The 12,979-nt window shown below is 47.0% G+C and overlaps 2 protein-coding genes across 2 annotated transcripts in view; both read right to left on the bottom strand.

The window, feature by feature from the left end:
• Nucleotides 1-2,935: 2,935 nt before the first annotated feature.
• Nucleotides 2,936-12,979, bottom strand: part of LOC309359310 (olfactory receptor 2V1-like) — a gene marked incomplete at its 3' end in the record, with an annotated part of 107,792 nt that continues 97,748 nt past the window's right edge. Inside the window, exon 3 of the mRNA XM_081892830.1 lies at nucleotides 2,936-3,524. Coding sequence (XP_081748956.1) covers nucleotides 2,936-3,524 — 589 coding nt within the window. The remainder of the gene's footprint in view (nucleotides 3,525-12,979) is intronic.
• LOC309365064 (olfactory receptor 2D3-like) overlaps nucleotides 8,174-12,979 on the bottom strand; it is a 99,084-nt gene continuing 94,278 nt past the window's right edge. Inside the window, exon 4 of the mRNA XM_081903195.1 lies at nucleotides 8,174-9,666. Within this exon, the coding sequence (XP_081759321.1) occupies nucleotides 8,721-9,659 (939 nt within the window). The 5' untranslated portion in view covers nucleotides 9,660-9,666 and the 3' untranslated portion in view covers nucleotides 8,174-8,720. The remainder of the gene's footprint in view (nucleotides 9,667-12,979) is intronic.

The following is a 12,979-nucleotide window of genomic DNA, read 5'->3' as shown; positions in this document are numbered from 1 at the left end:
TGAAATCAATTAAGTTCACATTTGAAGATGAGCCCTCATAATCCACACGTTCCAAAAGAATATGGGGGCCGAAACATAGCTTTCCTTTGAAATTTGGAATTTTGCAATGCAGTTCTCCAGCTATGTATGTGTACAAATATTCTGAGGTACAGTGGAAGCTTGGTTTTTGACCGTAATGCATTCCTGAAGACCGTTCGACTTCCGAAACATTTGAAAACTGAAAACTAAAAGCGGAAGCCTTAATACAATAGGGAAACTCAAAATGGAAGCCACGTGGTACGTTCGGCTCTGAAAATTGTTTGAAAACTGAAGCAGTTACTTCCAGGTTTTCAGCATTCGAAAGCTGAAACGTTCGACTTCTAAAATGCTCAAAAACCGAGGTTCCACTGTATTAACAAAAATAACATGGTAACATGCATTCTGTTAGGGGAAACTGCTTGGCAAAAATGTATAGACGAAGCAAAATGGCCTGCAAACATGTGCAGAGAGTCACACTAAAATTACTGTTGAATTTTCACGAGGACTTTAAACAAAACGATTGCAAAAAAGAGAGAAGCCCAAAGCAGGAAATTTCCTCATCTGTAGCCTCGATGATCTGTTGCTTAACTGGCTGAGATACTGGTGCATACGCACACTGCATACTTTAGCTATGGTTTAAACAATGTGACATGTGAACCAGGACACATGTTCTGGTTGTGGTCCACCCTTCGCTTGAGTCCCAGCGCAGTTCACACCTATTGTATAACATACATCATGTCGCCTCCAGGGAACACCTGTGGGAACGGAAATGCATTTGACCAAATGTCAGTCAGAAGTTTGGAGGGAATTGTAATGGTTATATGGGGGTTGCTCGTGCGTAAGTTGCCGCCACTCCTGGCTAGGTAGCCTGGTTAAACCTTTCCTGGCTGGACAGCCCCTTCACTTCGTGGTTGTTCAGTCGCTAGTAGAATCCGTCAGTGGGCGTTTCTTGAACTTCTTCCAGCAAAGAAGTTCTTTGACACCAAGTCTACGCCTACTTTCCCTGCGTGGAAGTCTTCTGCGCAGGGTGGGTGTAGGTAGCGGAGGACCTGTGCTCTCCCCGCTGGTCTCCGGCGAAGAGTCCTGGAGCCCCCTCTCCGATTCCCCCATCCGCCCCCCTTTATCCCTGGTGTTACGCTGATTTTCTTCCCCAGCCGATGAGTTCCCTCTCTCCCTGCTTGGCCCTTCTCTGGCATCGCTTGGGAGCCCTGCCTCCACTTCTGGCTCCGATGTCAGTTCCCTAACAGGAACAAACCAGTTTTCTTGGAATTCTGAGCCTTTGGCTCTTGTTGTCAGTTGCTCTCTATAAAACAAGAGAGCTCTGTAGACAAATTAAATGAGATGAACCCATAATCTGAGGGGGAAACAAGTGAACAAACTGGAGTTGTAATTTACATTGCTTTCATTTATATATGGGTTAAGAGGTGGGCTTTTTGGAAGAAAGCTGAAGAACAAGGAAGAGAGATTTGGTTTTTTAAAAAATCCATTTATTTAATTTTTTTGCATGGAGCTTGGAAGAAGACACAGTCAGCCTAAGTGAAAAATCTCCACTGCAGGGTCCTAAAAGTGCCACGTACACACACACACACACACACACACACACACACACACCTTCTCTTCCACAGCCCTTCTGTTAAATCTCCCTCAGCAATTTACCACAAATCTGATCTCCACCAGAACCTCCCTCTCTCCCACCCATATCCCCTTCTCTCTTCCCAATCCATGCTCATCCATAGCACTGTTAGGATATTCCGTTCCAGCACAGCTTGCTGGGAACTTCTGTTTGTGTATAGCTTTTGCTTATGCTGCTTGCTTGGACACGAAGGAGAGAGACATGTTTTCCTCTTGTCCTGATGTATGCTGAATAAACTGCTTGTAAATAGACTCACCACAGCCTCTCCCTGCCACTTCTGTTGTGCAGCGTTATTTACTCTGCTGAGTGTGCGTGCCCAGCTTCTGAAGGTTTCTGAAGCTAGGGTTGCAGTTTCATGCTTATCCAAGGACCTGAGATCGCCCGGCACACGGGCTGGGTCCTGCTGGGGGCCTGCCAATTGCCCCCAATTCCTTGGCTGCATCCCAACAAGCACTGCACATGTCCCCATTTTACCCAACCACTTCCAAGCACTTCTCTGAGATATCCCTGTTCCTTGCATCAAAGTTGCATGGCTTTGAATCTTACACAAATATTTTACACAGGATTACCAGCCTCTTTGTCTTCTGTTATCTTTGACGTCTGTTACAATTGCAAGGACATTGAGCTTCTCCAATACAAAGTGGTCAAAAGGCCAGACTATGCTTGTTAGATACATAGCATGGAGTCATATACCATATTTTTTGCTCTATAAGACACACTTTTTCCCCTTCAAAAATTAAGGAGAAATGTGTGAGCGTCTTATGGAGTGAAGTTCCCGCTGCGCTCCGAAGGCTCCAGGCAGCTATCCACAAGAATTCCTGCTGCGCTCCGAAGGCTTGCGGATAGCTGCCTGAAGCCTGGAGAGTGAGAGGGGTCGGTGCACACCGATCCCTCTTGCTCTCCAGGCTTTGCTTCGCTGGAGAGGCGCTGCACAGTTTTCCCTCTCTGCGCAGCGCCCCTTCAGCGAAGCAGGAGGAGAAATGGAAGGGGCTCCGTTTCTCCTGCCGCTTCGCTGAAGGGGCGCTGCGCAGAGAGGGGGAGAATTTCCCCCCCGTTCTCCCCCTGTTAAACAAGGTGCGTCCTATGGTCAGGTGCGTCCTATAGAGCGAAAAATACAGTACTTTTGCTCTTAATTAAAGGGGATGGTGGGTGGGAATCCTTATCAGAAGGGCAGCATAGGGTGTCTGAAGGCTTGCCTCTGTCCACATGCAACTTTGATCTCTCCTCAGCCACCCCCTGCCCCATACGGATTACACCCAGAGATTGCCTCTGGGGTGGCCAGCCTCAGAATTTACTCAACGGTATATTCAGAGTACATTTTTCAATCCGTTTCCTCAGTGCAGCCAACACATCTCGGTTCCTCAGGCTGTATATCAGGGGATTCAGCATCGGGGTCATAATGTCACAAAACACAGAGATAACCTTATCCTGTTGTGCCGTTCTGTAGGACCTGGGTCTCATATACTTAAAACTGGCTGCTCCGTAGAAGATGCCAACCACACAGAGGTGGGACAGGCAGGTGCCAAAAGCCTTGCGCATCCCTTCCAACGAGTGCATTTGTAGGACGGTCATGAGAATGGCCATGTAAGAAGCCAGGATGATGGAGAGGGGACCGAGAAGCAATATTATGCCGGTAAGGTATATCCCATGTTCATAAGTGGATGTATCAGAACAGGACAATTTCAGCAGAGCTTGGACTGTGCAGAAGAACTGATCTATCCTATTTGATTCACAGAAGGGCTGTTGGAACACAGAAATGGTGTGTATCAAGGCATGAAGAGAAGCACCGACCCAGACGCCGGCCGACATGGCCAAGCAGACCCTCTTGCTCATGAGGATGGGATACTGCAGAGGCTTGCAGATTGCCACATACCTGTCGTATGACATGACACTCAGTAGGAGGCATTCTGCTCCTGCCATGGTCAGCGTGAAAAACATCTGTGTCGCACACCCAGCCAACTCAATCGTGTTCTCCTTCCCTGAGTAATCCACAGTCATCCTGGGGACAATAGTAGAGATTAGACAGATGTCCATGACGGACAACTGGCTGAGGAAGAAGTACATGGGGGTCTGAAGATCAGGACCAGTTTGGATCACAAATAGAAAGAGGCAGTTTCCAGACAAGGCAATGAGGTAGGCAAGTTGGATGGCAGCAAAGAAAACAGTGTGCATCACGGTGTGGTTGAGAAGACCGAGAAGAATGAACTCAGTCCAGGATGTCCCATTCATCCTTCGTGTCAGAGGGGCACCTAAAAAGATGGAGGCATGAGAACTGGAGCATAGCAAGGGCGAGATGAGAAGTAATGAAGGAAGCACTCCAGGGGAAGGAGACAGAAAGGAGCAAAGGAATACCCTAGCTGCCAGAACTTGATTTTAAAACATTCTCTACAGTAGCTCCATCTTATGTATTCAGTGGTCAGTGAGATTACATACGTCATGCTGAAATGAGGATGTTTGGGGGGAAAGCTCCAGGCTTGTATGCTTTAATTAGAGCTGCCACATGTCCGTTTCCCCCTGGAAATGTCCGGGATACCAATGTTGAAATTACAATCCGGGGGGATTGTCAGCAAAATGTCTGGGTTTTTGCAAAAAGCTCAACAACTTTTTGTGTCTGGGTTTTTCCTTCTTTGCATATGTCAACCCTAGAATTTGAATGCAAAAGTTTAGTGGCTTTCAGAAATCCATAGGGCTGCAGCTGGGTCATCTCAAACCTGGGACTTTATTGTCCCACAGTCTTTGGGTGCTTCAGTTGTGATGCACACAGTTCTATTTGTGAAGCACACAGTTATTACGAATCTAAAAATCAATTTAGAAATATTCCCCTCTCCTCTCGAATCCCCTGCTTTCTATCTCTCTCTACATTCCTGATAGGCAAGATGGAGCAAGAGGAACAAACAACAGTCTGCCAAGTCTTATTAAAATAACAGAACCTTTGAGCATTTTAAACCCACGTAAACCAGAGCACCATCATGCCTAAGGAATAAAATGCTCTTTGCTTTTGCTGCCCTGACACTAAACACATTCCCTTGGGAATAGTGGGTTGGGGAGATATTCAGTTTGCATTAAAAGACTAATCTGTCAAATCCACACTTTCCAGAACAAGGTGAGAACTAAAGCGGAGCCCTCCTTTGAAAGTCACACTTACCTGAATTTTTCAGCGAACCAGTGTTAACAAACATGTATAGAAAAGTGCACATAAACATACAGATAACTGAAAATGGGAAAGGAAAATGAGCAGCTGGCCAACACCCAGTCCCCCTAGACTATAACATGATTTGAAAGAGAGAGAGCAGAAAGGACTTGGTGGGGGCCGTCGTCAGATCTGTTCATAGCCTCAGCACACCCAACAATTCTGGGGGCTGATAGTGGTCATTTGCTGGGGAGAACTGGGCTGAGTCATGGCATCTTGAACTTCAACCCCCAACTCAAGTCCTGGTTGCCCCACTGGAAATCCAAATGCCCTTTAAAACTGCCTTGTCCCCATCTTCTTATTACCTGCAATCTACACCCCACAAAAGGTTGCTATGCTTTCCTCTGATGTTTCACTGTCCATCTGCATTCCTCCGTGAAATGCTTCTTATAGCCCAAGGAATCCTTACCAGTGGGATATGGTGCTGGAACAATCTATTTTATTTTGCAACTATGGCTGTTCCTTTGCATCATTCAGGCAAATTAAAATGGTCTCCCTGGGAGAGAAAAGCCTTTCTGGGTTTACACACCGCCTAAATCCCACAGCTTTAATTAAAGTTTGGGCTGGAGAAGCTGCAGCAATTGCCTATGGGATGTGGAGGTACCCAGAGACATTGAGTGAAACAGAGGCATAATAACTTTATCGAATGGAGCAGAGAATAGCCACATTCAGTATACCAGTATTTTCCAAACAGTCAGACTCGCAACTGAATTCTGCATATCAGGTGCAAAGACATAGAAATGCAACCAATTAGAGCTTAAAAGAGGCTAGGCACTTATTGATTTGAAAAGGAACCATATATTGATTTGAACCAATGGAGCAATTAAGAACCACCTCTTATGTCAGAGATGGGGAAACATGTAGCCCTCTGAAACCTGTGGTGGAAAGCCATGGCCAGGGCCGGTGTGTCCCATTTTGCCGCCTGAGGAGAAACGGGAAGATGCCGCCATGCCACGCCACAGTGTTTCTTACGTGGGTTGTCTAGTAGCACCCATGAAGCGGACAGCAGGTTTCTATTCATAGCTCCATGGCAGAGCGTCTGTTTTGCATGCACAAGACCCCCAGTTCTAACTCTGTTATCTCAAGGGACAACTGGGTATGTCCCTTACATTAAACCCTACAAAGCCAACCGTGAGCTGGTTTCCCTTTTACAACCAGCCTTATCTTTAGCAGCTCGTATATCAACGAGGCCTACTTGCTCTCCTCCAGCCTAATTAGTTGGCTCGGACATCAAAAACTCTGCTGCGGCACAGAAAAGTATTGCTTTTCCCCACATACCTCTCGCAGTCTTCCGCAGTCTTACTGTCCTATAAGTGCCTTGAATCTGGGCCCATAACCTGTTGTTGGGATACTGCCAGGGAGACGAAGTCATCAGGCAGGCCTCCAGGTCATCTCCGGACAATCTCCCGGTCTCCTATTGGAACAGTATCAGTCAATTAGCAACATGAGCCTCAGACACATTTCAAGACTCGTGCACACCCTTTCTGCAGAGTTTCCACAATGGAAGATTCAGCCAGGAGAGTATATTTATTCAGCGTAGATCAGAACAAAGGAAAAACATGACTGCTTGCATCCATGTTCAGGAAAACAGCCAGAACAAAAGCTATATACAAAACGAAAACTCCCAGTGAGCAGGAAGTAAACAGGCATGTGACACACAACAATCATGCCTGACCATTTAAGGTGGAATGGAACTGTAATGGGAATTGGGGTTGCTTGTGCGTAAGCCGCCAACTGCCCCAGGCTGGGTTGTATGGCTAAAACCTTTCCCTGGCTGCACAGCCCTTACACCGTGGCTGTCTCAATCACTGGCAGAATCCGTCAGTGGGCGTTTCCTGAACTTCTTCCAACATAAAAGTTGCTTGACACCAAGTCTCCGCCTAGCCTCCCTGCGCGGAAGCTTTCTGCGCAGAGTGGGCGTGCCAAGCGGAGGTCCTGTGCTCTCCTCGCTGATCTCGCTGGAAGAGTCTCGAAGCCCTCCCTCCGAAGCCCTCTCCGCCTCCCCTTTCTTCCTGGTGTCACGCTGATTTCCTTCCCCCGCGGAAGCTCTCCCTCTCTCCTTGCTGGTTCCCTCTCCGGCGTCATTGGGGAGCCTTACCTCCCCTCTTGGCTCCGATGGCAGTTCCCTGACAGGAACTATATCCTAACACTCCCAGTGTCATCTCTACTGAGTTGGGTGGACTCAATCTAAGGCAGTTTCCCATGCTTCTAGATGTAGCTGGGTGCCATCACCTACCAGTGTCAACCATTTGCTCTGATGTCTGGGGCAGGTGGTAGAAGGAGTTGCCCACAGCTCCTGTAGATAACAGCGCATCCATCATAGAGTCAGAGACGCAACTATTGTCATTATCCAGTCGAATGTCACCATGATTCATCTTCTGTGGTCTGAGCATGGAAGCGTTCTTCTGTGCTCTGACACAGTTTCCAGCTTCCCTCTCTTGGTCATCCTGGACCTTGCTGTACTCTCTGTAGAGTCACCAACTCTCCCCTCTGCCTTCTATCTTGTGTGCTTTCAAATAGCACAATGGTGTTTTGAGACCCCACTTTAACTGTCCTGAATTCTGCTGCTTTATTGTCCCTCAGATCAGAAACGGGAGTGTTAACCATGGCATCTCCAGTCTTTCCCTTTTCACAGGGAACCAACAGATCACTATTAACAACAAGAGAGAACGAGCCTGCTGGATAGGCTTTACCTCCAAAGCCCTCCAAATTGGTGAACACCACAGCCTCTGGTGGGAGTGACTTCCATAGTTTTAACTCTGCACCATATGGAGAAGTACATTTTCTTATCTGTCCTGAATCTGGAAGATTCCAATGTCCAGTTTCATTGGATGTGAATTCCAGCGAGAGGGAGAAATATTTCTCTCTCCACAGTGTTTGAAGTGGCAAAAGAGTGCTTTAGATGTATTGTGTGAATATGACCTATAATCCGGTCAATAGGCTGCATTACACACACACACACACCTCTTTATACAAGAGGGATTGCCAAAGACATATTCCAGCCAGGCAAAAGAAGGGTGTGGAGCAGGATCAGTGAGGGGCAAGACCTGGGAAGATTCCTGAGGGCTGGACACGGAGACCTGCGCTTCCCTACTCTTGCAGCATATTGTAGCACCCTCAGAGATTCTATCTGGGCGGGTGTCAGAAGCAGACCAGCAATAACTCACACGGCATCAGTGAAGTTAACGCTCTTTATTCAAAGAAACAATACAGCTCAGGCCTAGAGAGCACAGCAATTCTTCCCAGTAGATCTTGCCCCAATGAGGCAGTTGCGAGGACTGAAGGTCCCCATCTTTGCACAGCTGCCTAAGTCTCCTCTTCCCCCAGGACTTCCCAAGTAATTAGAGACTCTGCCACCTTACCTGCCTCTGCTTCGCTCTCTTCATACCTCAGTGGGTTCTGAGAGACCAAGGAGGAGGGGAACAGGTCACAGCAGGCATAGGAGACCCGTGGCTTCTTCATCTGTTTGCCTCATCTCTGCCTCTTGGCCCCCCTCCTCTCCAGCCTCTGCTTCTGCCTCTGAGTCTGGGCTGCTCTCTGCCACAGACGCTTCCTGCTCACAAAACCCTGTTGCCCCTTCAACTTCCAACACCTCCTCCCGGTCTGCTCCCTCTTCTCCCTCTGGCCACTCATCGTAGTCCCACCACCAATTCCCTGGCTTTCAGCTTTCTTCTCTTGGAGGTTCCCACTGCCCTTTGACATCCAGCCAGTCCCTGGCAGATGCCTGATGTACCTTAGCAAAATGCAGAAACCTTCTCGCCTCATCCCCACTCTTGACCAGTGTATGAGTCATGCAGTGACAAGAGGATGGGCTACTACCGTTTTTCCCTTGTTTTCGTTTTTACTTTGCTTCTGCCCGTGAACATTAGGCACTACAGCTTACTGTTTGAAAACCAGTTTGACCAGGGCTCCTTTGACATCATTGTTCCTTAGGCTATAGATAAATGGATTCAAAAGAGCAGTCACCACATTGTAAAACAGAGAGAACTTCTTGTCCCTCTCTGGCTCATAGCTGGATGCTGGGCGCATGTATGTGAACATGGCAGCCCCGTAGAAGAGAGTCACCACGGTGATGTGCGAGGTGCAGGTGGAAAAGGCTTTGAACTTTCCTTCGGCTGAACGGATGCTCAAGATGGCTGCTAAGACAAAAGCGTACGATAGCACTATGAAAGAAAGTGGGATCATGAGGACAATCACCCCCACCACAAAGTCCACCAGCTCATTGACCCGGGTGTCTGCACAGGCCAATTCCAAGATGGCCGGCACCTCACAGAAAAAGTGGTTGATCTCATTAGGGCCACAAAAAGGCAGCTGCATGGTGAAGCCAGTATGCATCATGGCAAAGAAGAAGCCACAGGCCCACGACCCGGCAGCCATCTTGAGGCAGAGAGGCCTGCTCATGATGAGGGTGTAGCGCAGCGGGTGGCAGATGGCGGCATACCTATCGTAAGCCATCACAGCGTAGAGGACACACTCAGTTATCCCCAGGGACAGGAAGACGTACATCTGGGTAGCGCAGCCAGCAAAAGAGATGGTTTTCCGCTGGGAGAGAAGGTGTACCAGCATCTGGGGCCCTATAGTGGTACTATAGCTGATGTCCAAGAAGGAGAGGTTGGCCAAGAAGAAGTACATGGGGGTGTGGAGACGGGAGTCTGTCCTGATAAGGATGATAATAAGGCTGTTCCCTAGCAGGGTCATCAGGTACATGGTCAGGAAGATCGCAAAGAGCAGCTTCTGCATTTGGGGCTGGCTTGAGAACCCGAGAAGAATGAATTCAGTCACAGAACTTTGATTTGCCCCTGTAAGATCCTTTGCCATCCTTAGCCTAAGACAAATGACAGGGAAGTTTAAAAACTGGCAATTTCACATTAAAAGGCATGCCTGACAAAATCCCCTCCCCACATCCCTATGTGAAGGTGAAGGGAACTGGACCTTCCTCACTCCCCTCATATAAAAGTCTCATAGTTCATCACCCAAACTCCCTTCCCAATAGCATCTATAGCAGAAATGCACTGGGCATGGGGGGGGCGGCATGGGGGCAGGTAACGTTGAGGACAGGGAGGGGCAGCACCTACCTGGCCTCCCATTGCCGCCTGGTCTCCACAGGGGAAGGGTCAAGGAGAGGTGGTGCAAATGCACTAGCAGGAAGGGCTGGGTTGGCTCTGCCAGTGAGTTTGCACTACACTGACCACGTCGCTGTCTTGTCCCTCCCAGTAAAAGCTGTGGTGATGCCAGTGGCAGGAGGTCTGGAAAGCACTGCCACCCCTTACCATGGTCAGGTTCTCCTTCCCTCTCTCCTATGCCCCTCTTTAAGGTCAAAACCAGATATAGAAAAGGTGATCATATTATTTGTCCAGTTAGTCCAATATACGTAGTCTATTGCTCCAAACAGAAGCTCTAGAGTCAAGAGGTAAAATTTCAGGGAAGCATATTTTGGCTATAGGTCAGGAGGGACTTTCTTGCAGTAAAAACTGATTGAAAATAGAAGAGACAACCGCATTCACTACGGTCATTTCTATAGACTCTGGATAAGGACGTTGCATTTGTACTGCGGATTGCAGACTGCATGATCTCCCCGGTCCCTTATGACTCTATGATTGTGTGCACTCTGCTGCAGCTGCAACCCCAGCCTGCCCCCCAACTCCATGCATGAATAGGCAGACACATTATTAAGCCACTGCCACCCCTAGTTTGACCCTAGTCTGAAAACTGAAAATGGTCTGCCTGGGTAAGAAGCCCCTCAGAAAATGGGTTTTGTTTTCAGGAACCAGATGGTCACAATATTTAGGGACAGTGAGAATTTCCTTTACCAGGTCAGACTGGGTGATGATTCTGTTTCTTTGCTCCACCAGACTTCTCCTAGCAATGAAGGATAACTTCCTTCATCCATATGGGCTTCTCTTTAACAAGCCTTTAGTAGTCTGGTGTCCTTCAGAGGGACTGGACTACAACTCTTGACAGCCCTGATCATTGGCTGAGATTAGAAGTCCAACACATTTGGAGAGTCTCAGCACGGGGAAGGCTGCTTTACGGGGTCTTCAGGTCTCAACCATCCTGATGATTCCCACCCCTGTCACAGCCAGTCAAAGATTTTACCGCTCAGCCAAAGGTCATTTCATTCCCTCTGGCAGCAGAAGCACACATAAAGGAGGAAAACTTGTTTTTCAAGAGCCAACTGTATACATAACCACCAAAGCAAGGAAAAGCTAACTTCCTCATTGTCTTAGGTCTCAGATTCTCAGCTAACGGATCTTTCCTATACTCACACACTCATTTAGAACAGCAAGAACACCAATGACTCTTTTAAATATTTTGGAATTTTTTGGATGAAAATCTGGAAGGTTCCATTCCTTGGTGTCCATTATGTCTATGCAGATAGAATGACAGTTTTGACTATTGAAGCATTTGCTTACCTTCATCCTTTATGGCCACAACTGGAAATAGATTCTTCTTCATGCATGAACTATTCTCTCCCAAAATTACATTATTAACCTGAAAACCTGTTCAACTAGTTCTATCTCTGAAGCAGCTGTCAAGCTTCATTCTGACAGTAGAATTTGCACTTGAACCAACTGCATTTGCCACTGTTCCTCCTAGATCTACACAGAATATATATTTTGTCAATTAGGTGTCCATGTGCTACAAGGATCAGAGCTGGTCTCTGATAAAGTATGATGGATAAGTCAACAAGCCAAGGAGAAGCATAATTCAATCAAAGAAGGAAAGCGGATCATTCTGGAGAGTAACTGTTCTGCTGCTCATTCAGTGATGGATGAGAACTTAGGAGGAAACAAACAATGGTCTTATATTCTTGCAGGATGACTGTCAGTCCCAGAAGAATCCAGTTCTTGAAGAAATTCACTGAGGACTCAATAGCTTGTTATTTCTGGAGCACATAAGTTGCATTGACTGGTTTCCTTCGTGTTATCTGGAAAATCTTTGAGTCTCAAACATCTCTTTTCCTGCTTCCAGCAGCAAGCAATAAAACAGTAAAAACACATTTTAAAAAAATATATTGAAAACAATTCCCATACAGATTCAAATGGGGACCAAATATCCCAACTTAAAAGGCTTGTTGAAAGAGGACGGTATTCAGCAGGCACCAAAAAGACAACAGAGATGGTGCCTGTCTAATATTTAATGGGGGAGGGGGAATCCCAGCGGGCAGGTGCCACAACACTAAAGCCTCAATTCTTACATTGTACAGAATGGAACTCCTGATCAGGTGGAACCTTCAATAGACCTTGACCTCTTGAGTACCATGATCAATTGGGTGTATAAGGGGTTAGACAATTTTTCAGGTATCCTATAGTTTTATTCCTGCTTCTCCTTCCCTTAGGTGAAGTGGCTTCCCAGCAACAATTTCATGAGAGCTCCATGAGATCTCACTGGAAGCTTCTTCTTCTTTCCCCTTCTCCAGTGGTGACAACAGGGTGGGGAGGGCACCCACAGGGTCACCACCCCACAGGATTCTGCCACCCGAAGTGGCTGCCTCAGTGCGCCACATGGGTGGGCTGGCTCTGCCCCCTCTCCTTTACTTCACCTTTCCTGCTTCCGTCTCCTTTTGTAGTCATTTGAACATCAAGTCCATCTAAGAGAGATGAATGCACGTAGTAATGAGACAGAGCAAGGTCTTCATCAATGTCTATTTTTATGAAAATCCTCTCTCACTGAAACAAGTCGCCTCTACTATTCATAACAGTTGGAATAGAAGTGACCCAATCCTGTTGTCATCAGTAACTAACAGTTTGTAGCAGATGGAGCATCCAGGTGAGACATGGACTTTCCAATAAATGGCATATTATAGCCAATAGCGGATAAGTAATTTAGTCCATTTCCAAGTTATGGGTTTCAAGTCAAGCAGCCTTTGTAGGTTCTGCCATTTAGCTGTGTACATGCAGAGATTAGCCATGTGAACCCAAAGAGAGAGGCAGAGAAGCTGGCTATTAGAAGATTCCTGTTTGATCAGCAATTAGAAACTGACAGTGGAGATAATCATTTATATGTTAAAGGGCACTCACTGGGACAAATAGGAATGTGCACCTGTTTTAGTGTCTGAATGATACATCTTATGATCTGGGATAATTTTCCTGTGGGGAAAAAAATCAATACAGAATCTAATCAAAACAAATAAATTT

Source organism: Podarcis melisellensis (assembly GCF_964234715.1).
Source record: "Podarcis melisellensis genome assembly, chromosome: 2".
Classification (NCBI taxonomy): Eukaryota; Metazoa; Chordata; class Lepidosauria; order Squamata; family Lacertidae; genus Podarcis; species Podarcis melisellensis.
Note: the sequence above shows the minus strand (reverse complement) of the source record. Positions and strands in the feature narration are given on the sequence as shown.